The sequence below is a fragment of the Petaurus breviceps genome, unplaced genomic scaffold (genome assembly GCF_028583685.1).
Source record: "Petaurus breviceps papuanus isolate PSGF00001 unplaced genomic scaffold, PetGlider_PUasm1.0 37, whole genome shotgun sequence".
Taxonomy (NCBI): domain Eukaryota; kingdom Metazoa; phylum Chordata; class Mammalia; order Diprotodontia; family Petauridae; genus Petaurus; species Petaurus breviceps.
This window is the reverse complement of record NW_027186296.1, coordinates 29033698-29060272: the sequence shown is the minus strand read 5'-3', so window position 1 is coordinate 29060272 and position 26575 is coordinate 29033698. Positions and strand designations below refer to the sequence as shown.

General features: G+C 36.2%; 1 protein-coding gene and 1 pseudogene across 5 annotated transcripts in view; both read right to left on the bottom strand.

Moving 5' to 3' along the window:
• Positions 1-3899: 3899 nt before the first annotated feature.
• LOC138168514 (nascent polypeptide-associated complex subunit alpha pseudogene) lies at positions 3900-4708 on the bottom strand (annotated as a pseudogene).
• A 4895-nt stretch (positions 4709-9603) lies between these two features.
• The window catches only part of MINDY2 (MINDY lysine 48 deubiquitinase 2), a 122555-nt gene continuing 105583 nt past the window's right edge, over positions 9604-26575 (bottom strand). The window contains exons 8-10 of one of the 5 annotated variants that reach the window (XM_069098156.1): positions 19188-19271; positions 19056-19075; positions 9604-16517 (exon numbers count right to left, since the gene is read on the bottom strand). In XM_069098156.1, the coding sequence (XP_068954257.1) occupies positions 16496-16517; positions 19056-19075; positions 19188-19271 (126 nt within the window). In that variant the 3' untranslated portion in view covers positions 9604-16495. Of the gene's footprint in view, positions 16518-19055; positions 19272-26575 lie in introns of all 5 variants that reach the window. The other 4 variants (XM_069098157.1, XM_069098153.1, XM_069098154.1 and 1 more) reach the window with 4 other exon arrangements.

Here is a 26575-nt window from a genome sequence, read left to right as displayed (position 1 = left end):
TTCCCTTCCCCCACACTAAGATGGCTTATATTTTGATATAGGTTCTGCATATACTTTAATATTAAACCTATTTTCACATTAGTCATGTTGTGAAGAATTAAAACCAGTGGGAGAAACCACAAGAAAGAAAAGAGAGCAAATAATATGCTCTGATCTGCATTCAGATTCCATAGTTCTTTTTTTGTATGTGGACAGCATTTTCCATCATGAGTCTGTGAAGTTGTTTTAGATCCTTGCATTCCTAAGGAGAGAGAAGTCTATCAAAATTAGTCATCATACAGTGTGGCTCTTGCTTCTACTCCACCATCTTGGCTCCACGCCCATACAGTGTGGCTCTTATGTGTAAAATGTTATCCTGGTTCTGCTCACTTCACTCAGCATCAGTTCATGTAAGTCTTTTCAAGTTTTTCTGTAGTCTACCTGCTTATCATTTCTTATAGCACAATAGTATTCCATTTCATTCATATACCACAACTTGTTCAACCATTCCCCAACTGATGGATAGCACCTTAATTTCCAATTCTTTGCCACCACAAAAAGAGCTGCTATAAAACATTTTGTACATGTGGGTCCTTTTCCCATTTGTTTGCTCTCTGGGATATAGATTTAGAAGTGGTCTTAATTTTATTTTTAAAAATATCCCATCATATTCAACTCACATCTGTGCCCTCTGTCTATACATACTTCTATGTGGCCTAATAATGAGAAACTTCTTAAATGTTACAAGAATCATCTTCCTAAAGAAGGAATATAAACAGTTTAACCTTATTAAGTCCCATATGATTTCCCTTTCCTGTTTATCTTTTTATGCTTCCCTTGAGTTCTATTTGGAAGTCATATTTTCTGTTTAGCTTTGGTCTTTCCATCAAGAATGCTTGAAAATTCCTCTTATTTCATTGAATATCTGTTTTTTCCCCTGAAGGATTATATTCAGTTTTGCTGTGTAGATAATTCTTGGTTGTAATCTTAGCTCCTTTGCCCTCCAGAACATCATACTCCAAACCCTCTGATCCTTTAATGTAGAAGCTGCTAAATCTTGTGCTATCCTGACTGTGGCTCTACAGTACTTGAATTGTTTCTTTCTGGGTACTTGCGATATTTTATCTTTAACCTGGGAACTCTAGAATTTGGCTATAATATTCCTGGGAGTTTTCATTTTGGAATTTCTTTCAGGAGGTGATCAGTGGACTCTCTTAATTTCTAAATTACCTTCTTGCTCTAGAATATCAGGGTAGTTTCCCTTGATAATTTCTTGAAAGATGATGTCTAGGCTCTTTTTTTTTTTATCATGGCTTTCAGGAAATCCAATAATTTTTAAATTATCTCTCCTGGATTTGTTTTCCAGATTAGTTGTTTTTCTAACAAGATATTTTACATTGTCTTTTATTTTTTCATTCTTTTTATTGTTCCTTTTTTTCTTTGTTTTTTTTTTTCTTTTTGGAGGGCAGTTGGGGTTAAGTGACTTGCCCAAGGTCACACAGCTAGTTTTTGTGTTAAGTGTCAGAGTCCTGATCTGAACCCAGGTCCTCCTGACTCCAGGGCTAGTGCTCTATTCACTGCGCCACCTAGCCACCCCCTTTTTATTGTTTCTTGATGTCTTGTAAAGTCTTTAGCTATCTCTTGCTGAATTCTAATTTTTTCTTTTTTCAAAATTATTTCTTTTTAGTTTTCAACATTCACTTCCATAAGTTTTAAATTTTCTCCTCCTCCTTCCCCAAGATGGCTTGCAATCTGATATGAGCTCTACACATGCATTTCTAATAAACATATTTTCACATTAGTCATGTTGCATAGAAGAATTATAATGAATGGGAAAAACCATGAGAGGGAAAGAAAAATAAAACAAAAAAAGAAAATAATCTGCTTCATTCTGCATTCAGATTCCATAGTTCTTTCTCTGGATGAGGCTGGCATTTTCCATCATGTGTCCTTAGGAATTGTTTTAGGTTCTTGCATTGCTGAGAAGGGCTAACTAAGTCTATTAAAATCAGTCCTTGTACACTGTGACTGTTACTGTGTAAAATGTTCTCCTGGTTCTGCTTCGCTTCGCTCAGAATCAGTTCATATAATTCTTTTTATGTTTCTCTGAAGTCTGCCTGTTCATTTCTTACAGCACAATAGTATTCCATTACATTCATATACCACAACTTGTTTAGCCATTCCCCAATTGATGGGCATCCCCTCGATTTCCAATTCTTTGCCACCACAAAAAAGAGCTGCTATAAATATTTTTGTACATGTGGGTCCTTTTCCCATTTTTATGATCTGTTTGTAATACAGACCTAGTAGTGATATTGTTGGATCTAATTTTTAAGGAATTATTTTCTTCAGTGAGGTTTTGTACCCTCTTTTCCATTTAACTAATTCTGTTTTTTAATGGTTTTTTAATGAGTTTTTTCTTCAGTGAATTTTTGCATTTCTTTTTCTATTTGGTCAATTCTTTTTAAGCAGTTCCCTTTTGTGAATTTCTGTATATCTTTTTTCTATTTGTCTGTTCTACTTTTCTTTTTTTTTTTTTTTGGAGGTGGGAAGGCAGGTAATTGGGATTCAGTGACTTGCCCAAGGTCACATAGTAAGTATTAAGTGTCTGAGGCTAGATTTGAACTCAGGTCCTGATTCCAGGGCAGGTGCTCTATTCACTGCGCCACCTAGCCGCCTCTGACTGTTTTATTTTTCAAGGCATTCTTCTCCTCGATGGAGTTTTGTACCTCTTTTACTATTTGACCTATTCTGTTTTTTAAGATGTCATTTTCTTAGTATTTTAATGTGTGTCTCCTTTACCAATTTGTTGACTTTTTTTCATAATTTTTTTTTTTGCCTCTCATTTCTCCTTCCAATTTTTCATCTACCTTTCTTATTTGATTTTTAAAATACTTTTTGAGCTCTTGAATGGTGTAATGGAAATGTAAATTTAAAGATCTTCCCTGCCCCTAGGCTAAAGTGCACCTGGAGCCTGGGGTGGGAGGCTTGTTTTTCAGTAGATACTTCTTGATTGGCCAGTGAGTCAATAAGGTTGTTACATTCTCTGAGCCAGGAGGAGGCTATATAAGCCCTGATGTGTAGCTTTGTTTTGGGGCTCACTTTGAGAAGTGTTCTGTGATTTGATCTGGATTCTGGGAAGCCGTTGTTGAGAGACCCCCCTCGGCTTTGAATAACCCAGATGTTGAAACCCAGATGTTGATTTGGTATGGATGTAATGGTTGGACAGTTTGGAAATCTCTCTACTTGATCTGTTTCTCTGTCTTGATAATTCTGCCTGTATACTCTGAAGTTCAGTGTGCTGACCTTTTTCCCCTGAACTAGGTAAACAATATATGTTTGACTGATTAAAGGAAGTTTGTTAACCCATTTTGAGTTGCTTACCTTTATCAAAGCAGATCCAAGAACCTGTGTGGGCAGACACCCTGGGGATGCTGGGGTGCTTGCCGCTACAAATGGCCTGAGACCAATTCATATTTTTCTTGGAGTCTTTGGTTGTAGGAATTTTAACTTTGTTGTCTTCTTTTGAGTGTGTGTTTTGATCTTTCTTGTCACCATAGTAACTTTCTATGATCAGAATTATTTTCTGTTTACTCATTTTCCTAGTCTGTTTCTTGACTTTTAACCCTTTGATAAAATGGTACTGTACTTCCCTTCAGGGCTTTTGTGCAGCTGTTTTCAGTTTTTCCAAGGTGGTATTATCTAAGGAGAAGTGTGTTTATTACTCTTCTGGTCTGTGCTCTGATCTACCATCAGCACTTTTTTTCTGCCCTGGGACTATCATGAGAGTCCCTGCTCCATTGAAGTTGCAAGCTTTGCCATGTTATTGCTCCTCACCCTGGGACTGCCACCCAAGACTGCGATCCATATCTAAGCATTAGGAAAGCAATAGAATTCTGCCCTCAGTGCCATCAAAGAAACTCCTTTAATCTCTTTCTTATAAATTTCAAATCAGGTTGCATTTAATCTTCTCTGAAACACTGAAAAAAATGTCTTTGTCTCCAGATTGTTACATCATTAATTCCATAATTGCATTTACAATATCATTACTGTTGTTCTTTAGTGCTCGGACAACCTTTGCTCTGGATACATTTGCTTGGGACATGACCAATTCTATGTCTTTAACATGCACACCTGTTTCATCAACTTCTTCCTCTTCACTTTGTTCTTGTACAGTTGGAGTTTGTGTTTTTTTTCTGTGTGTTTGAAACAGCTTCACCCTGAACTTTGAATTTTTCAGCAGCAGCTAGCTATGCCTGCTGAGAGAGATCCTCAATCTTGGCTTCCCCAAAGACTAGGTATCTGAAGCTGGGCTCTTGTAGACATCTGGCTTTGTGATTACAAAGAGGATATTCTTGGATTTCCGGATGGTGACTCTAGTAACCCCTGTCACTTGCCTAAGTCCCAGTTTGGACATAGCCTTTCATGCTTTCTTTTCACTTCAACTCTGTTTTGCTTTGCTCACTGGTTCCTTATCGATCGCAGTGGCTGCTGCCAGCTGGGCTTATTGCGTGGTTGCCTGTGTAGAATCCTGTTACTCAAGCTCTGGTACTGATTCATCACTGTCAGATTCTGTTCCAGACCCTGTCTCAGCCTGGGGCTGTGGCAACTCTTGCTCTGTGGCGGGGACGGTTTCTGTCGCTTCACCGGGCATTTTGTGAGAGGAACACGGATCCAAGATGGCTGCAGAAAGAGATCTCTTTAATCTCTTTCTGATCAGCTTTTTGACCCCCTTACCATCTGTGGGTTGAGGGCTATGGAAGCAGCTTCTGCAGCTGCTGATTCATTCACTCTTAAGTTCTGCTTCTGGTGTGTTGGGGCCTGGTCTGTGCTGGCCCAGACTGCACTGGACTGTGTTCCACTCTCACCCCAGTGCAACAGACCTTTCCTGCCAAACTTTTAGGTTGTCTTGGACTGGAAAATTGTTTCACCCTGTCTTTTTGTGGATTCTCACGCCAGGATTTGTTTTAGGGTGTTACTTAAAGGTCTTTGGGGGAGAGCTCAGGAGAGGCTTTGCCTTCTCTCCACCATCTTACCTCTGTCCCTGAAAAAAGATTTTTACAAAGGGTATTGTTTCCTGAGAAATTTCCTTCTTTCAGGTAAGGACTTTAGATCGGATAAATGTTTATTTCTGAATATTTCCAATTGAAATGAAAAGGATTATTCAATATGCTTCCACAATGCATGATTTTTTTTCTTCCACATTTTCCCAGGAAGTAAATTGTTTTGACAGCTGGAAGTCCATCTCTGATGCGAATGGGCTTATGCATTTTTTACACAGACTATTTAATAGGTGACATGATTAAGCATCTTCCTAGTTATATAGTACCCATCCCATGGAATCATCTTTGCAGGCAAGCTATTCTTGAATGTGTTATTCTGTCTAGAAAATCAATAAAACATTTATTAAGTTCCTACAATGAACCAGTGACTGTGCTAGGCACTGGGAATTCAAAAGAAAAATGAAACAGTCCTTGCCCTCAACAAATCTTACTTTTATTATTACTATTATCACTGTTATTACAGTTGTTACTATTTGATCCAGGGAAACAACAGGACCATAGGAACGGAGCTGGAAGAGACCTCAGAAGCTATCTAATTCAGTTGACTTGTTTTACAGATAAGGAAACTGAGGTCCAGGGAACTTAAGTGAGCTGCTCAGTCACAGGTAGTAAACATCAAAGGCAGAATTTGAACCCATATTCTCTGAGACCACAACCACTGGGTTTTCCTCTATCTCCCTGTCATGTACATATTTAAGTACATACAACATATAGAACTTGATGGCTTATTCCTTCACCAACATTGAATTAATGTCCATTTTCTAGTTAGTTGATCACTCTCAAAGTCAGATCTTCCTCTTTACAAGCAGCCAACACATCCACTGTGTCAAAACTGCCTTTGCTCTATCATATATGTGTAATTCATCTACTAGCACATCTAGTCTATTAGATTTACTTTTTTATACTTAAATATCATATTACAATTATGTTTTTATTACTCTTTTAAATCACATGTAACTCATAAATAAATTAGTTGAAATTGATATCTTTATATTTATCTACCTTCACAAATTCCCTTCTGATGTAATATTAACTTTGGAGGTCACCCTGAGTTCTCAAAGGTTATACCAGTGGATCACAAGCTCAGGAAGCTTCTGCCATGCTGGAAGGGCTTCAATGATGGCCCTGAAAACGGATTGAGTTTATTTTTTGAGGAACATGGAGATACATGAGTGTCAGTCATCCAACTAGTAATGAAAAAAAAAACAACCTTGCCCAGGAAATCCATGGAACTAAAATTTTAAAATATTCTAAACCCTATGTGGTCTTCTTTTCCAGAGTGGTGGCAAAGAAGGCAGAAGGAGCTAAGAATCACACAAACACTTCAAATATGGTATTTTAAATGTGGAATCCTTGTCCAATGACCAATGCACAGATATATTGCTATAGGAGTTTTCTCAAAACAATTGAAATACTTGGTATAAATGAACACAGAAGAAGGAAAAAAAAGTGTAGCTAAATAAGAGATTCACAGGTATTTCTTGGAGAGGCAAAGTAGAGTTAATAGAATGGGTTTTAGCATATAAACAGGAGCTATAAGAAACATTTGATGGGACACTTGGTCATCATGCATTGCAGTACTGATATATAAAAAGTCTGAGAGACAACTTCTGAGTAAGTACCGTGTTTCCCCTATAATAAGACACTGTCTTATTAATTTTTTGGACAGAAAAACACCAGAGGGCTTATTTTAATGAACATTGACAGCAATTTTAATAAACAGGTAAATGTGAACAAAAAAATGTACCTTTATTCAATAAGCAAATCACTGGGGAAGAACAGGATGACGCGCTCACTGCTGCAGCTCTGATTGGATGCAGCTCGGAGCGTGGCGTGCGTTTCACAGGGGGGGGGGGACGGTGCATACAGAGGGTACTTGTAGAGTGTAGCACAGGGGATCACCTTCACTACAGTAGCAATCTCAATAGGGCTTATTTTCGGGGGAGGGCTTATTTTTAGAGGAATCTTACACAGTAATGGGAGGGCTTATTTTCGGGATAAGTCTTATTATCGGGGAAACACGGTAATCAGTTTATTATGGCTAGCAAGTTATTAATGAAAGGATTGGTCATGTGGCTATTTCTCATAAACAAAGATCATGGCAGCCTATTGACCCTTATATGCCTTCTGAACAGTGATATTCCTATTCCTGAAGATGGCAATCCAACTTTGATTAGTTAGCAATTAGTGAGAAGAATGGATATAATGAGAGGTGGGCCTATTCTAATGAGGTGCCAGGGAAATTATTCTGATCACTTAGACCACCCCTTCCTAGGGCAATCTAGATGAAGGGGGTCCACCTCCACTGAGATCTGTCTGGCCAGATTTCACCTAAAGTAAAACCTACTTTTTAATCAGATCTGGTTTCTATGCCTGTAATGGGAATGCAAATTTGCATTCCCATTACAATGCCACACAGACCTCAGTTCAAATAATGCAATCAAATTTTCCCACACTATGATCCTATGAACTCCAAATCAGTAACATCTATTTCAATATGTGTTTAAATCAGGTTTAAAGAAATTTTGATAATGGCTTAACACAACGTGAAGGTTTCCTCTGGATCTCAACTAGTAGAAATATAGAATTTTTGGACCCTGGCAAATATTCACACCTGATCAATACAATGGCCAACCATGACTCCTGTAGACTGATCATGAGGCATAATTCCCATCTCTTGACAAAGTTGATGGACTCAAGGTTCAGAGTGAGACATACATTTTCAGATATGACCAATATGTGAATTTGTTTTCCTTGACTATGCCAGTTTGTTACAAGGAGGGATTTCTTTTGGGGGTTGAGAGGTGGAGAATTGGGGGCAAGCGTGGCTACTGATAGCCAGAATCAGAAAAAAAAAATGAGGAAAAGAGCATCAGTGAAGTTTTTAAAAAATACACGAGATCAGAAGGAGATTCAGAAATGAAGAGACAAGCAACTCAGCTTATGCGATTATTATAAGCTATGAAAAAAGCTGTAATGAGATTTGTGGTTTCATAGATAATCCACTTTTTCTCTTCTTTGCATATGGCAAAGTTCAAGGTTGATGGTGTTTGTCAATTTCAGAATAATACAAAATTAAATATTAAAAAAAATGTTAGGAGAGGGTTGAAGGGTCAGGAGAGAGCTGAAATTGTCAGGGTGCTGAGTGATGGCAGAAACCTGGAATCCTGCATTTAGGGTAGATTCAATTCAACCAGTGAAAGTCACTTACTTAGCTAAGATTTGCACCTGTTAAGAACACTGCAGGCAAGCTACTAGGTATCTAGGTTGTCCTCATAATTCTGAGCATTCTTACAGGTTAATAAGCAAACTTCCTAATTTTTGGTGACAACCTGTAATACGTCATTGTTGAGAGGGGCTATTGTGTATTGTGGACTTGGAGTTGACTTGGGTTCAAATTCCACTTCTGATGTGCTACACTGAAGCAACAATCTACCCTGTGCCTCATGGAACTTGTCCCCATAGGAGACAAGGGAAATAGTATGAAACCTAAAAGGGCAATTCTGATGATGGCAGGAGGGTCAGAGGAAAGGTAAAACAGGAGGGAAGTGGACATCTGGTCCTACTGCTGGCATGGCGGTAGGATGAAGTGCCTAGAAGGGGAAGCTGGGAGTACCAGACACTGTCTATACTTTTGCTCAAATCTACAGCTGAGGGGGAAGTGAAATATATATATATAAAATTAACTTAGATGGTCTTTGCATCCCATCCATTACCTACACAACTTAAACACCAAAAGGAAAATCTGACTACCTCGATATCAGTGAGCCATTGTTAAAATGACACCAGTGATATGACTATGATACAGATCTTTTGAATAAATTGAAATTCATGTGATTTTAGTTCCTGACTGTAGCATTAAACTTCCTGTACTAAAATTTACTTCAGGAGGGATTCATCCTGATGAAAAGGTAATTCCTTATTAACTCCTTACAAGGTCAGTCTTCTGGGTTCTCTGTTCCTCAGACAAAATGTATGTGTGCCCTATTACAAACCCACCACTGCAGTTACAGAGTTGTTTGCTGATGTATTAATTTAATCATTCATTGTTTTTGACATAGAAAATTCTTACAGGATCAAGAGGCTTTTGATATAACATGTCCAAAAAAAGAATCACAGTAAATTAGGATAATTTATGCTAAGAATTCTCCTAATTTCCTTTGAAATTAAATACTTAAAAAGGGGGAGACAAAAAGATCACCCTAAATATAGCTATGGAGTTGAAATTTTGCAGAGAATGGACAATAGATGCTGGGGCTTCAGAAATGCTAGGGCTGATAAAATGGTAACTCAGGTCTTGGTGCTAGAATATCCTGATTCCAGGGGCCTCTGGGAAAGTAAGAGGCTAACTGGATCCACATGATTTTTTCCACTCTTATTTGTGATCCTCATATCCTGTGTATATGTATTGTCTTGTCTACTCCCAGATGATGGACACAGAACTATAATAAGAGTACTAAGTTCTTACATGACAGTCAGCAAAAAAACAGAGAAACCAGAGTGCAAAGAAGTCTAAAACTAGGTACTTGACAGGGAGTTATGTATATAGCACAAAGACTGCTTGGTCTGAATATCAAAGTTTATTGAAATAAAATATAATCTATAATAAAAAATACTAAGGATATTATTCACTGGTTACAATTTTAAGTTATATTTACAAAACATCCAACATTTTATCTAACAATGACACTATCTTTGTTACAAACAGTAAACATGAAATTAAGTTCCAATACTGAATAATTCTTGCAGTCATAGGAGTTATGATTTTATACTTTCCAATTTGTGTCCAATATGCCTTAAAAAAAAGGAATATGCTTGAAGCTTTTTGGAAAAGCAAAACATTTACTATAATTCATTTTAGTCTGATGTAGTTTTTAGAACAATTAACATTTAGAACAGTAAAATTCTGTCAGAACTTAAGTTAAACTTTGAGAGATACTCTGAAACTTTAATTCAGAGAAAGCTCCTTCCTATGGGTTATCTTTGGGGTTGCTACTTTGTAAAATTTAATTGAGATTACAGCTAGTTGAAAGAAATTCCAAGCAGACGTTTCAGAAGTATGGGTCAGGGTTTTGGAGAAACTAAGAGAGGAGCTGTTAAGGGATGAACAATAAATGGTTATTTTGACCCAAACGTAAATTCTAACATCTTTGAGAAATGTGTGGTGGCTTGTGTACCAGAAAGCCACCCTCCCCCTCTCCTTGTTATATCATTGAAATTTCTTGATATAAATGAACTGAGCAGAGAAGTGGGAGAAAAAAAAATGCAACTGTACCTTTTTCACTCCATCCCTCACTAGTTCTTTACCCTATCCTATCTTGTACTTAAAAGTGTGCCACAGCAAATTTCCAAGTGTCTTGCAGAAGAAAAAACTTGAAACAAACTAGTTTGTCTTTGAATTTCAAAGATTTAAGGATAGACCTTTGTGGGTAAATCTGATTTCTTGAATAAACACTAGCATCTTGCTGAATCATAAATCACATTATCTACTGTAGGGCCTGGGGAATTGGGTCACACACATGAAAACAAAGTGGTTATTTCATATAACAAAACTGAATTTACTAAAACTGTAGTTTACACTGTGGAGTGTCCACACATTAATGACAGTCAGTCTTAAAATATATTCCATTAATCAGAATACTTAGAGGGAAATACTCTAGCTACTGTGCCCCAAGACTGATTGCCTCTTTGAACCCTGGAGTTTAAAAAGTGTTAAAAAAAACAAAGCAAATCCAAAACGAAAATGAAATAAAAACTTGTAACAGTTTTCTTCTTTTACCTTTAAATTTAAAAGCAAAAAAATAGCCCCACAAATCAAACAAACTAGGATCAATTTGCAAAAAAAATTACCACATTTTCCCCTACCTTTAAGATAAAGACAGCATCATCCCTGATTAAAAAGCAGTTTTTTTTATAGTGAAGATGAATATAAAGTTTGCTGTTAACTGAAAGAACTCCAAGATAGTTATAGAAACAGTATTAATTTATGATGCAATAGAAATATTTACTATTAATTGTGCACCTTATTTGAGTAAAACAACACTGTATTTTTTGTCCATGGAGAGAGTGGTTAAATGCTTAAACTTTATACTCTTGCACTAGTATTTGAATTACCTACCTATAGCAGCAGGGTACAAAGCCCTTGTAGGTGTATATCACTTTTCAGGATAATAGAAAAGTTATGAGCCTGATTTTAAATTTGAAATCCTGTAACTCTTACTTTGTTTCTGAGTCTAATTTATGATGAGAAGGGACACAGACTACTTAGAAATAAGATGTTGAAAGAAATGGTTCTATTTAAATCCAAGTTGCTATCAAAAGCAATATCAGTATTAAAGAAATGATGCATTAATTTGAATCAGTACTCAGATTTAAACTAAAAATGCTAATGCCCAACAATTTGGTCCAGTGTTTTTCATCCTAGATCACTCAGTCACCACAATATGTTCAGAAGTTTTGTTTTGATCAAATAGTCTCTAATTAAAAATATTTTTATTAGAGCTACTTACAGAAAGTCATCTTACTTCTTTGGTAAAGAACATATAATGTTAACTCCTATCTAAACAAACATTACTATTGTATTTCTCATCGTGGACAAATAGAGCAGACTACAATATGGTATTTATGTAGATATAGATATGTGTTTTAAACACCTATGCCCCTTTATAATTTAAGTTTTTTTTCCAGCATTTCTAATGATGCTATTTAACTAGCATCAATAGCAGGATTCACATTAGGATATCAAATTATAATTTTGTATAACAGCTAAAGAAAACCAAATTTTAGCTCAGAAATTCACTAAATGATGACTTCTTTGGCCCAATTAAAAGATTAAGCAAGAATTATCAGATTCCATTAATGTTTTTCTATCTGCAGTCACTTAAAAAAACCCCAAGAATTTAACCATACTTTATTAAATATAATTTTACACCAATCATCAGAAATACCAGTCAGAATCAGAACACACGAAGAATAAGGGGTGGACAAATCCCCAAAGGATTCTACGTGGAGAGAGATGTTTGCCTTTCCATTTATACGAAAATTTGTATACATATACTTGCATCTTGATGACTTTATTCCATTGGGCAGCAGGTATACACAATTTTTTTTTAATCTATGAAAGATTTGAATAAAAAATAGGTTGCTAAATGTTTTCCACCAGAGGCTCCTGTTTTGATAGGACCAATCTCTCATTGCACCTATCACAGTATAAAAAAGCATTCTGAAAAATACTTTAGGGAGATGCCACATTTTAACAAGAGAAGATAATACAACACATATGACTACACAAAAAAGCTGACCTGGAAACAAATCTTTCAGCAAGCAATTTTACTCCAAAATTACATAGTTGATTGGAAAATGGTTCTCAAAAAGCACTTCAGTTAAAAGTGTACAATACATGTGACTACTATAAATAATACCTTGTGCTTATAACTGTGCCATTTATTCACAGGTCCAAAAGACAAACAAGGATTGTTTTCATTTACAGATTAAAACTGAGGCACAGGAAGTTTATCTATTTGACCAAAGAAAGGTAGAAGGCTACCTTCAGAACCAAAACACTTCATAACTCTAGATTTCCAGCTCCATTAAAGACTAAACTACTCTTTCTCTAGTACAAAACTGTACAGATACCTTGGGTGGCTCATTAAATTATATCAGATACTAGCAAGTTCTACATCAGATTTTTGATTAAGCTACTGTGTGGCTAACAGAGAACTCTGATATAAAGCATATAAGCCTTCCTTTTTGTGGGCTTTGAATGACCTGGCACATCGAATAGGAAAGTGTTAAAACAAAGCACTTGAACGGCAGTACAAAAGGTATTTTACTAAAGCTTAGGACTGCTTAAGGACTGCTCTGGAAATTCTCCTATCATGAATCTTTTTCTGCAGTTTTATGACAGCTCCATCTATTACCACTTTAATTAAGTCCACTGTCATTCTTTCCCTAATCTATGTTCAACTTCCTGTACAGATTTTCTTAAACTTGCCTACACAATAAGGCCTTCTGCTTCTAGGTGAATAGAACTCTGATTCACACTCACAAACAAAATGCTTGGAACCAAAACAATTCACATAATGTTATGGCTTTTAAGTTTGAAATAATTAATGTCAATCAGCCAGCTAATTTAATATTAACAAGTTTGAGCAATTGAAACTAAAAGGAAAGAGTTCTGTGCATAATACAGGACAAACAGCTGAGGACACAGAATGTGCAACAGGGAAAAGAGATACATTCCAAATCCTAGCTGTAAACTGAAGCCTCACTAACTATACTCTTCTCTCACATGCAAATGTTCACTTCCCAAGCAGGGATTGTAATCAATATAAATATTAGCCAGTGGATCATGATGTTTGCTGCAGTTTGGACTTAAGCTTCTCTGCCTGTAGGTGAAAGAGATGTATGTGTGTATACACATGTATGTATGCACATATATACATAAACATATAATGAATTCTTAGAGATAGAACTGTAAAGTGTATTTAAATGCTTGCAACATACACATGAAACCTAGAAGCACTGCTGTCTGTCTGCATTGCATCACACAGTGGTAGGAGCTAAGTACAGGAAAGTCTGCAGGTAAGACAGCCAGCTCCAGTGTCCATTCTCTGCCCTGCCTCTTTTGCCAGTGATAAGGATTTCTTACACACAGAATAGACTCTGTGTGTGTCACAAATTAAGGTGTTTAGATTCTTTTAACTTCTCTTAAGATGTAACCGTCAGAGGATATTGAATTTCAGTCATTACAAGTTCAGGCTGTCAGGAAAATGCTACTATATACAATTATCAAATCCAAAGACACCCAAACTAACAACTCAACGTCTGAATACTAATAATTTGTGGAGAGAAATACAAAATATGAAAATTAAAATAGAGTTGCTCTGAAATTCTTGATAACCTCTTCATTGAAGGGAAATAAAAATATCTGAAAAGTGGGGTCTGGTGTTTATTTTTTTTGGTTTTGTCTTTTAATGGCACAGGACATTTCCCCCCTTCACTATTTTAATCAAAAAGAACATTTTATCATTATTAGCCCTAATACAGCAAAATGAATTTCAGGAATGTAAGAAAGACCTGGAAATACTATATATAAAACTGTGGTATTAACAAATACATTAAAATCTTCAGTATTTTTAAACTATACATTGAGATTGCTCTGATAATAACGGTGCTGGTTTAAATGAATTTTTCAATGGGAATGTAGGATGGCAGTATTATCTTTGGAAAGAACTAGAAGATAATGATTAACTTTTACACTTTATTTTTTCAAAAGCAATAAATAAGTATAAGTACACGACTGTGACAAAATCTGCATTATAGATTAGATTTTCTTGTTTTTAATTTTTTTGTCACTCCAATATAACACAGTTACGATCTCTTTTGGGTAAAGAAAATAAACCATGGTGTTCATTAGTCTAGTATCAAGCATATATTTGACAGCTTCAGCATTGGGATGGAGGTTAATCTGTTTGCTTCTACAGAGAATGACGTCATACATTTTATTAAGTTGTCAATGTATGTGTAATTGTTAACAGTTATCAAGAGATCCAAAAAAATACTGTATATCAGAGTTTTATATTCAAAACAGGGTCTTCAACTCTTCATGTTAGTATAGCAAAGTTGAAGGTACAGTGAACTTTGTAATGCACAACAGATATGCAATACAAAGGGACCTAATAGTTCAGTTTGACCCTGGATTTTGTCTAAGAGAATTATTCCTCCCATAAATAAGATTCTACTTTTTCTATAAGAAATTATATTACACTTGGTTTTTGATGATGGTAGTAGCTAAAGGAGTCATCACTAAAAATCTAGACTACTTTTAAGCAGTCTATCGTTATCCCAAGCCAGAAAAGTTATTTTCCAGATGGATGCTAAGAACAATTTATGGTATTCTTAAGTAGATGTACTTACTTAGGTTTAGATCGGGAATCACAACACTTTTTGGAGCAGTAACAATTTTTTCCAAAATGACTAAAACAAACTGCTACATAGAAAGCTTATCAAAAAGACTATTAAGATAATTATTTTCTTAATTTTATCTGGAAATACAGGAGAATTTATGATTCCCTCATAATAAAGTTCAACAAATATTCTTTTTCTGTATCCTATATAAAGATTATTAGATATTATATATTTATTTGGTTCCCATAAATTAGAAAATTTGATTGCTTCTACCTAAGTTTCCCAAAATTCTAACCTAGTGACTAAAATAAGACAGTGATATTACAAATGAGTGCCTTTTCATCTGACTACAAGAGTATCTGGACCTCTCAAGATTCCATTCTGAAGTGTGCTTTTTATTTAGTCATGATTTTAAAAAAATATTTATATTTTATTTACTTGCTTAAATGGGCAAGTGGACATAAATCTTAGTGTTAAGGTTCAAGGTTTTTATGAAAAAAGGCAGATATTAGTTAATTCTGGAATCCTACATTTGCATTTCTATAAGACTATTATTATACATTCTAGTTTTCTCCCACTAGTTGCTTATCACATGGTCAATAAACAGGAACTATGTGGTCCAATTTATCTATAATAACAAAGGCTAAACCAAACCAAAACAATAAACTTCCACAGAACTATAAAATCATTTCTATCTATCTTGACAAAATAAGAGTGTTAATATTATACCCAGTTGTCTATTGTGGGAAAAAGGAATATAGATCTTCATTCTGGCCACCCTCTCCCCATTTTAATCAAATGAGGCTCCATTCTTAATCCTCAAAGAGACTGTAACTAAATTGAACATGTTCTTTAAGAAGAGGTGTTTATGGGGCAATGGTGACAATGTCCTAATACATACATGTAGATTTTTTTTTTAAGTCCAATATATGAAGCATTGAGCATTTAAGAAGTAATAGGTCTAGCTTCTTACAGACAATAATGCTTTCATATCTAGGCCTGGTAATAAATACAAATTTATGGAAATTAATTTTTTAAATTATTATGGTAATATTTTGATTTCAGGAAGGAACCTGATAAAACCAATTATCTCTTTCATTGTTAGAACAGAAGATGAGATAGCTTACTAACTGATGAGTAATAAATGTCACTATGACACAAAACTTGCTATGATTTGCATGTTCAGCTACAAAGTGCAGTATTTTTCATGATCGATGATACAGACACTTCCAACTTGTAACAAGGAATTCCAGCTCACAATGAGTGCACTGAGCATCTGATTGTAACTAAGTAGCAACTTCTTCCTTTTAAAACGTGAACAAAATCCATTGGGTAATCAGGCACAGACGGTATGGAACGGTTTTTCTTCCTTTCATCCCATGGTTTTGTTTCTCAGGGCAAGTACTTGGCTCCAACAGAATCCAACACCTGTTACAGAATGACACAACTATTTTTCTCCTTTTCTTTTTCTTTGTCTTTTTCCCGAGGTTCTTTGCGTTTACGTTCATTACTCCCAGATTGTCTTCCACTTACTGGAGAGGCAGTTACTTGTGCTGGCTGTTCCTGCTTTAAGTAAAAAAAAAATTAAGAATAAAGTATAGGAGTGTAAGAGGGGATATTATGGTATCTTGTTTTGCTCCCACAAACATTATTGGGAGATAAGCAATAGCTGTGGGGATGCTTGATTATCTTATTTTACTAAGCCAATGGTCATCCCGGTGCCAAGAGGAACTTGAAAGGTGGACATGTGACATAGTTCCGACACTAGAGGTCACACCTGGTCACAAGTATCCTCACTACCATGCTTATGTAATCTGCATAATGAGAGAGTGTAGGGAAATAAAGAGAGGAATTTGAACTAACCCTAACCCTAACAGGAAGGACAGAACTGTATAACTTCACTCCTGTTTCAGCATCAGTGTGGGTGTTCTACACCCACTTCCTTGTGGGAAGCCTAATAAATGCCTTCCTCTGCCCACTCTCTTTCTGAATTCTTTCAGTGAGAAAGGGTTTGCTGTGTTAAGGGGCAAATAACATGAATCTTCCTAAGGGCACCCAGGGAAGCAGTGGACAGTGGAAGCTCATCCCAGCTAACTCCCTCACTCTGCTGGGAAATCTGTGATCCCCACAAGCATGTTTCTCACAAGGAAGATATGTTAATTATTTCAAATTATAATGTTTAAACAGTCATCTTGAAAAAAATCACAATAGTGAAAGAACTCATCAAAGGAATCATAAAATATTGACAGATACTTTAATAGAATTTGTATAATTACCTCTTGTCAGAAAAGGCACACCTCAAGTAAATGAACAAAGCACAGAATTCCAAATTAAAGAACTGATAATTAGCATGAGACTAATTTGTTTTACACAATGTAAAACTATAAATTTAAACTTCAAATGTTGGAAGGTTATACACATCCACACAAAGAGCTATTATCAATTTTTAAAAAGAGAGAAAGATAGAAGAAAAATTCTGGGAACTATATAACTGAATAGTAACCAAATCACAAGGAAATGTAGAAATTTTTTTGATCTAGAAGGATAACAGGCCGCTGGTGGGGACAGAAATTTCTGAACTTGGAAAGTGTTACAAGGAAAAGTGGACTGCTACATGGAATTTGGACTGTAAAGCAAGCACTTTGTTTATTTTGATACCTAGCATCTCACAGGATCAAACACAACTTTACCCTTTACTTAAAAAGTTTTCAACTTCATCTAGTAATTTTTTCCAATGAAAATGCAGCTCTAACTTTATAATGGCAGAGAGTAGTCACTTCCTAGAGATTTTATTTAGAGTTAACTTCAGCTGGAACATATCTATTCTAGTTTAAATTTTGCCTCTGGAATGCAAGTTATATCAGCATCTTCAAAGTAATACAATGAGATGATTATAATGTATAATATATTTAGATATTGTTATAATGCATAATTAGAATATTTTGGAAAAGTTATTTTATTGACCTGATAAAATAATAAATTTGAGTCAGTTTTTTTTCTCTTGATAACATAAAACATTTCAAAAGGACAACCCTTTAAATGAGAAGTTAACTTTTTTTTTTTTTTGGCTTTTTGGAGGGGGGAAGGCAGGGCAATTGGGATTAAGTGACTTGCCCAAGGTCATATGGCTAGTAAGTATTAAGTGTCTGAGGCCTTATTTGAACTCAGGTCCTCCTGACTCCAGGGCCAGTGCTTTATTCATTGCACCACCTAGCTGCCTCCACAGTTAACCATTTTTGTGTAAAGGATCTCTTTGGAAATATGGTGAAGTTTATGGCCCCTATTCAGAATAATGTGAGTTTTTTTTTCTTTTTGAAGGGGGGAAGGTAGGGCAATTGGGGTTAAGTGACTTGCCCAAGGTCACATGGCTAGTTTTGTGTTAAGTGTATGAGTCTGGGTTTGAACTCAGGTCCTCCTGACTCCAGGGCTTGTGCTCTATTCAATGGGCCTCCTAGCTGCCCCCAGAATAATGTTTTTAAATAGTTAAAACACACAGGATTATAAAGGCAACAAATTTCAGTGGAATAGTTATTAAAATGTAAAAAACAAAACAAAGCAAAAAACAAATTCAGAGTCCCCAGCTAAAAAACCCTACTCCAAATGCGAACAGAACTTCCTTTAGAATATTAAAGGTACTATGACTAGGGTAGAAGTTACACTTGTATGAAAGAAAAGGCTAATTTAGAGTAAGGAATCTAGTAGATTTTAATACTTACATCTGGAGTTATAAAATGAATATTGGGATAGAGATTTACAGACTGAATTTTAAGAGAACACCTAGATTTATAGTACAATTAATTGACAAGATATACTTTCCAATGGAACTAGCTTCAAAGGCACAGTTAACATCATTGCTTCATAAACAGGTCATTTCTGAAGTAGAATATAATGTGACAAATAGTTTGGGGAAAAGAGAAATTTCTGGTAACGATTTAGTGCTTAGTATAGAATCCATAACTGGTGATACTAAATTACATGTTGATATAATTGAAAAATAAACCCTAAAATTTTGTATTTTCTCTGTGAGATATTTTTCCCTATCACTAAAAGTTCTAATCACACATACAGACACACCCACACCCATAAAACTTTCTTCTTTTTTACCTGGGCTTGTGCAGCAGCAGCGGCAGCAGCAGCCGCTGCCGCTGCTGCCGCTGCTGCTGCCTGCTCCTGTTCCTGATAATATTGAGAAGCCCGTCTATCTTCTTCCTCTTGGAGTTTCTTGGCTAGCTCCAGATCACTGATTCCTTCTGGGATTTGTTCCCAGTTGATCTCTTGGCTCTGCTGTTCTTGTTGTAGAGACAAGGCCATAAGATAGTCCTAGTAAATAAAATTATCATTTTTAGCTATGAAACTTTACTAAGATTTAACTGTATATTAGTTGAAATTAAGGACTGTCTCCATAAAATCAGATTCCTTGTAAAGAAAGTCAGACATGAATAAATAACATGAATAATAGTTTTATACAAACTAAATTTGAGGAGACAGTACAGTCTATATTTAGACCAATATGATATATGAAAAATACGCATTTGACTTGAATTCTCTTTTCTCCCCTTCTCTTCATTTCAAAACACTTTGACATCATTTCCAACTCTCTTTTCCTCCAGGCTGACAAAGAGGTTGACCTTCTCTCTCTCTCTCTCTCTCTCTCTCTCAAGCAATTGGGGTTAAGTAACTTGCTCAAGGTTACAAGGCCAGTTATTTCTGGGTGTGGTGCTAAGTATCTGAGCTCGGATTTGATCCCCAGGTCATCCCGATGCTGGGGCCAGTGCTCTTACTCGCTGTGCTGCCTGGCTGCCCCTGCCCTTCTCTTTGCTAAAGCCAAACCCCTCTATCTACATGTGCCCTTGAACCTACTCATTTCTTCAGAATGCAAACTCAATCATTCTGTTCTCTCTCAAATCTTAATCTCTTCTAACTACTGGTTCCTTCTCTACTTACTTCAAACATACCTGTCTCTGCCATTGTTAAAAAACCTTCTATTGTGCTATATATTTCTCCTTTTCTCAGCCAAACACCAAGAAGAAGCTGTCCACACTTGCCTCATATGCTTTCTCCCCAATTACTTCCTCCTCAATCCCTTGCTATACAGCTTCTGACCTCATCACTCAACTACCACTGCTCTTTTCAAAGTTAACAACAATCTCTATTAACTGCCAATTCCTTTGGTCTTTCCTCAGTCCTCATCATTCTCAATTTTTATGCTACATTTGACACTGCTGAACACCTCTCCTCTTGGAATTCTCCGGAGTTTTCATTAGCAGTACATATTCTCTGACTTCTGTCTGATTATTCTTTCTCATTCCCTTTTGCTGGCTCATCACCCACATTATACTCTGTAGTGTGTATTCCAAACACTGTCCTGGATCCCCTATTCTTTCTATACTTAAGAACCCCAGCAGTTGTATGAATTTAGTTAATAGTGCTACACACTCTCTCTCTCTCTCTCTCTCTCTCTCTCTCTCTCTCTCTCTCTCTCTCATACACATACGGATGACCTATAAGTTCATTTAATAAGTCCTAGTTTCTCCCCTGAATTTTAGTCCCCTATCACAAATTGCCTATTTCAAACTGGTTGTCTTAGAACCATCTCATACTCCATATGTCCAAATTACAACACATTCTTCTTTCCCAAACCTTTTTCATTTTCAAATTTTTTATTTCTTTAGGAGTCTTTTAAGTTTTTCTTTAATTAGTCTCCTAAGTTCATAATGCTGGTATTATACTTGAATCCTCATTCTCTCACCCCACAAATCCAATCAGTTGCTATATCTTGCAGTTTCTACTTCTGCAATACATTTCATGCCTGACTCCTCCTCTACTCACACACTTAACACGTTTGCCTAGATTATTAACAATAGCCTCCTTTAATTGGTCTCCCTCCAATTTTTCTCCATTTCAATCCCTCCTTATACATACTCCTGCGATGGCAATTTTCCTTAAGTGCAGATTTATTTGACCATGTTATTCCCCTACTCAATCACCTATAGTGACTCCCTATCGACTCCAGGATCAAATGTAATTTCCTTTTTAGTTTTTAAAGTCCTTCACAACCTGGTCCAAATTTATCCTTTCTAGCCTCACTGTACATTACTCATCCTCCCATACTCTGTGATCTACTCTAACTTGTGTCTATTCTTCAGACACAACACTCCATCTCTGTGCCCCTGCACTGACTGTCCTTCAGTTTGAAATATTCTTCCTTCTTACATTTGCCCCATAAAATCCCTGTCTTCCTTTAAGGCACAGCTCAAACACTACCTTATGTAAGTTTTTTACCCCTGATTTTCCCAAGTATAAGTGCCCTCCCTCCCACACTACCTTCAAGTATTTAACTACTCTGTATTCTGCATTTATTCTCTTTATAATTAACATATATGTATCGTTTCCTCTATTAAAATATTCACTCCCGGAGAACAGGGATGGTTTCTTTTTTTTTGTACTTGTATCCTTACTACCTAGCACAGTGCCTGTTATATGCTGAGTATTTAACAAATGCTTTTTGATCAATATAAAAATAGCTTACATTTAAATACCATTTTAAAGTTTGAACACATTGTCTCATTTTCCAGCTCATAACAATATGGTGGAGTGATACTGCAGATATTATTATCCCCATTCTGCAGATGAGAAAAGCTGAGGCACAAAGAGCTTAAGTGACTTGCCCATGGTCAGACAGTTTATAAGTGCCAGAGATGGGATTTGACCCTAGGCCTTCCTGACTCCAGCATTCTTTCTACTCTACCACATGTATATTTGTGTGTATGTGTGCACATAGTCATACATGTAACCACACACATATATACAATTCAATACTCTAAGGATTAGTGATTTCACTGATGCAGGTACTCCCATTTCCACCACTGCAGCTCCCAACCTCTTTACCTGGGAGCTCCCTTTCAGCTAAACAGGAAGCCTTTTGATCAGTGGTGGGATTTTGGTTCTCTGCCACTTATTTTGGCCAGATAACACATATGTACAAATAGATATATAACACAGAATATGTTGTAAATGAAAAAAAATACAAAGCACTGAGCTAAAGCAAAGAAGATATACAAAATTTAGATAAAACTTAGTCTATGACTTCATGAAGTTTATTATCTTTTAGGATATTATACATATATCTATACACACACATATATATCATACATATATATGTATAGACACAGATAAGTATAATTCAGAATAATAAGTTGTAAATGGAAAATAAAGCAATATGTGAAGCTTAAGGGTAAAGTAGGAATGGGAAAAGTTTCATGGGAGAGGTGGTTTCTGAGCTGGAATTTAAGGGATGAATAGCAATTCAATGTGAACAGGTAGAAGGATTTGGGAAACAATGGGAGAACATTCTTGTTTCAGGGAGTAGTGGGTAAAGTATAAAAACAAAGGCAAACAAGCTAAGGAACAGAGAACAAGACAGTTTGGCTGATACACAGATTATATAAAGTATTCTATGTGATATATTAGAATAATAAGAGATAAAAGACAGCAAAAATAGCCACTAAAGTTTTTTTTTTTGCTTCCTGGAGGGCAATTGGGGTTAAGTGACTTGCCCAAGGTCACACAGCTAGTTTTTGTGTTAAGTGTCTGAGGCCGGATTTGAATTCAGGTCCTTCTGACTCCAGGGCTTGTGCTCTATTCACTGCACCATCTAGCTGCCCCTAATATATATGTACACAGATACATACATATATAGACATATACTTTCTTTTTCTTTTTTTTTTTTTTTGCTTTTTGGAGGGCAATTTGGGGTTAAGCGACTTGCCCAAGGTCACACAGCTAGTTTTTGTGTTAAGTGTCTGAGGCCGGATTTGAACTCAGGTCCTCCTGACTCTAGGGCTGGTGCTCTATTCCCTGTGCCACCTAGCTGCCTGTTTTTTTTTTTTTTTTAAGCAGATGAGTAAAAGGAACAGAACTAATGCATATAGAATTTGAAAGAGATTAGAGTTGTAAAGAAAGTTCTGGGAGTCATAGGTATAGAGGTCATAATGAAAGTTTCAGGAATGAATGAGCTTGTCAAAGGAAAGAGTAGAGAGAGAAAAGAATAGTCAGAACATTGGGGAACACCCAACCTTCAGGGGTCAGGATGAGGAACCATTAAAGGAGGTAATAAAAGAATGTTTAGAGAGGAAGCAGGAGAATTAGAAGGGTGGTAATTTGAACTCCATGAAGTAAATGGTGATTACCAGAGACCAGAGCTGTAGGAAGATCAAGGAGGCTGCATCTGAAACAAGTCTTTTTTAATCTGGCAGGTTTGGCCACAGTATGTATTCTTCTGAGAACTTAAGAGATTCTAGTGTCATATCCACACCATGCTGAGGCATTGGAGTGGGGCTTCAATAGAAGGTATATATTAGTGAGGAGATCAGTTTTTTCAATCCAATACCCCAGACCTTGTATAGTCCCCCATTAATTTTATCTTTAACAGAAGATTTACTACAAATGAATATATAAGAATATATTATGAAGTTTTTATAGTACAATACCTTCATAATGTAAATTGTGTGGTGAAAATTGTAGTGGTACCAATTCTGCCTTGAAGGAATGAAAATACAACTTTTTTGTTCTTTATATCCTAATAAAGTCTTTCTTTGGGATGTTTCTTAGAACTAAGTCCTTCCACCAAACACTACTTTAGCTCAACTGCAGTTACCTTACATCTAAACTATAACAACTATTTTGCCAAGTCAATCTTTCTGTTCTAATCTAGCCTAAGTAGCTGGCAGAAAAATTCATCTATGAATTTTAAGAGAGTGGAACTAAGATAAAATATTCCTTGATGGTATCACAAGAGAATGTATAAGTGGGGATTTTTACAGAATAATTCAATCTGGCCTGTTTACTCAAAATGATTTTTATTTCATAGTATACTGCACTTTCTCAATCATTTATTATATCAAATCCAGGAAAGTTTTTGCAAACCATGGCCTACAACTGAACGCATCTTTAGAGAAACACAAGGGACAGAAAGCTGTAGTGAACACAAGACCCCTCTGTGCTTACAGTTTGTTGATCATAAAAAAGCATTTGGTTTACTATGTTTGGGGAGTGAAAACTTCAGAACAAAATGCTACTTTTTAAAGGTTCTCCTTGAACAATGTGTCTCCCATAGATATGTTAAAATCATACAAGAATCTTTGAAAAATATAAGACAGTGCACGAAAGGAAGTAATATGTAATATGAAAGTAATGTGGTCTGGAAATGTAGACTACAGCTAAACTGTGAAAGAAGTCCATTCTGGACCTGGATAGTTTTAATTGGTCTTTTTTTTTTCTTTTTATCAAGCCTAACGTTGCTTTTGCAACTTCCCTCTTATTGCCTTTTGGGGCCAAGCAGAATAAGTCTAATCTCTCCTTCCCGACAACAGTCCTTCAAATACTTGAAGTCAGCCATTATATTCACCCTAAATATCTTTTCAAGGTGATTAAAGACCCTCACATTCCCTCAACCAACCTTCATTTGGCTTGAACAATTTACCATCCTGGCTGCCCTGGCTCCTTGTGTCTTTCCTCAAGTGTGGCACTCATAATGGAATACAACATTACACATAGGATGTTTGATCAGGGCCTAAAGTTGAACTATAATCTCATTTTTCTAGGGTAATGTAGCTCTCAATGCAATTTAAAATCACATTTTGCATAATGTAAATGAAATCAACAGTAACAGATTCCCCAATTCAGATTAATAGCTGAAGTCAATTCAATTTTGGCTTCAGAAAACAAATGCTGAAATATATTTTGCTCTCTCTGAAGCAGACAGGTAAAATATAGTATCAATGTGGAATGTTAAATATGTGGTCAAACTCGGTTATTTTGTTAGGTTTGTTTTACTTAACTGTGTTCTTTACTAATGAGGAAGGATGCAATAGGGAAATGCTGCTGTGGAAAAAAAAAAACAAATAAAACAAGGAATGTCGTAAGACTTCCTGAGTTATTTTAAAGTAGTATTTGAAAGAATAAACTGATATAGTTAATACATTTTCCATAGCTTAAGACTAATTAGGAAAGGCTAATTATCAAATGAATATTTCTAAACTTCAAAAAAATCACATTAGCCCTCTTGTATGACATATTTATACTGCTGACTCTCATTGAACTTGCAGTTCAATAAAACTCTGGGAGTTCTTTCAGATGAACCATCAAACCATTCTTTGCTCATCTTATTTGTGAAGTTGATTTTTATAAAAGCAAAAGCGTAAAACTTTACATTTATTCCTTTTAAATCACATTATCTTATTCAATTTGCTACAATGTTCTAGCCTATCAAAATAATTTTGAATCCTGACTCTTATTCAGTGTAAACTATTTCTCTCAACTTTGTGTCATCTGCAAATTTGGTATGCATAAAATTTTTGCCTTTATCCCTCTGTGGTAATCTACACTTTATCCTACATATATCTTGTTTGCACATAGCTGTTTACAAGTTGTGTTACCCATTGAACTGTGAGACCCTAGAGAAAGGGGACTGTTCTTTGCCATTTGCATTTCTAGTGATTAGCACAATAAAAATGATAGACAGCAAATAGTCGGGCACAGATGCCTGAGACATTCCACTGGAAATTTCCTTTTAAAGTTGACATCAAATAACCGATCATTACTCTCTAGCTCTGGCCATTCTTTTTTTTTTTTTTGCTTTTGGGCGGGCAATTGGGGTTAAGTGACTTGCCCAAGGTCACGTGGCTAGATGGGGCCAGGTTATGAATGCCAAATAGAGGATTTTCTATTTTGTATGAAAGCCATAGGGAGTCAGTGGAGTTCACTGAGTGGAGGTGAGGGGGTGGAGGTTAGGGTGTTGACATGGTCAGACCTGTGCTTTAGGAAAATCACTTTGGTGGATGGAGGATGGACTGGAATGGGGAGAAATTTGAGGCAGGCAGACCCACCAGTAGCTATAGCAATAGTCCAGCATGGGGTGATGAGTGGCAGCACTGTCAGAAGAGAATAGGGGCCCAACTGAGAGATGTTGCAAAGGTGAAACTGACAGCCTTTGGAACGGCTTGGATATATAGGTAGTAATAAGGGAGGCATAGTGAGGAACCAAGGCTGAGGAAGCAGGAGAATGGTGTTTTACTTTTTACAGGAATAGGGAAGGTAAGAGAGGGGAAGTATTTAGGGGGAAGAAAATGAGTACACTTTTGGACATGTTGAGTGCAAGATGTCTACTGGGTATCCAGTTTGAGATGTCTGAAAGACATCTAGAGATGTGAGACTTGAAAAGTCAGCAGAGAAAGTAGATCAGGATAGGAAGATCTGAGAATGATCAGCACTGAGATGGTAATTAGCTCATGAGAACAGATGAGATCACCAAATGAAATGGTACAGTGGGATAAGAAAAGAGGATCCCTGAAGCTCTGTGATAGTGTGATAGTAATGGCAATTAAAGATTCCCCTGTATTGGCTTGGTTTTCAAACAGATTGTGTTAAAACCCAGAGCTTGTTAATCCCACCTGTGGGATGGACTTTTTGATGTGAAAAGAAAGTCCTGAACTGGGAGGAGCTGGTGACGTAGATTTGGAGAGACAAGAGAGAGGCGGAAGATCTTTTTGGAAGCAGCACCTCGTGGAGAGAGAGAGACTAAGAGAATTGCTGGTGGCCGCTTTGAATTGCCCTGGACTTTTAAG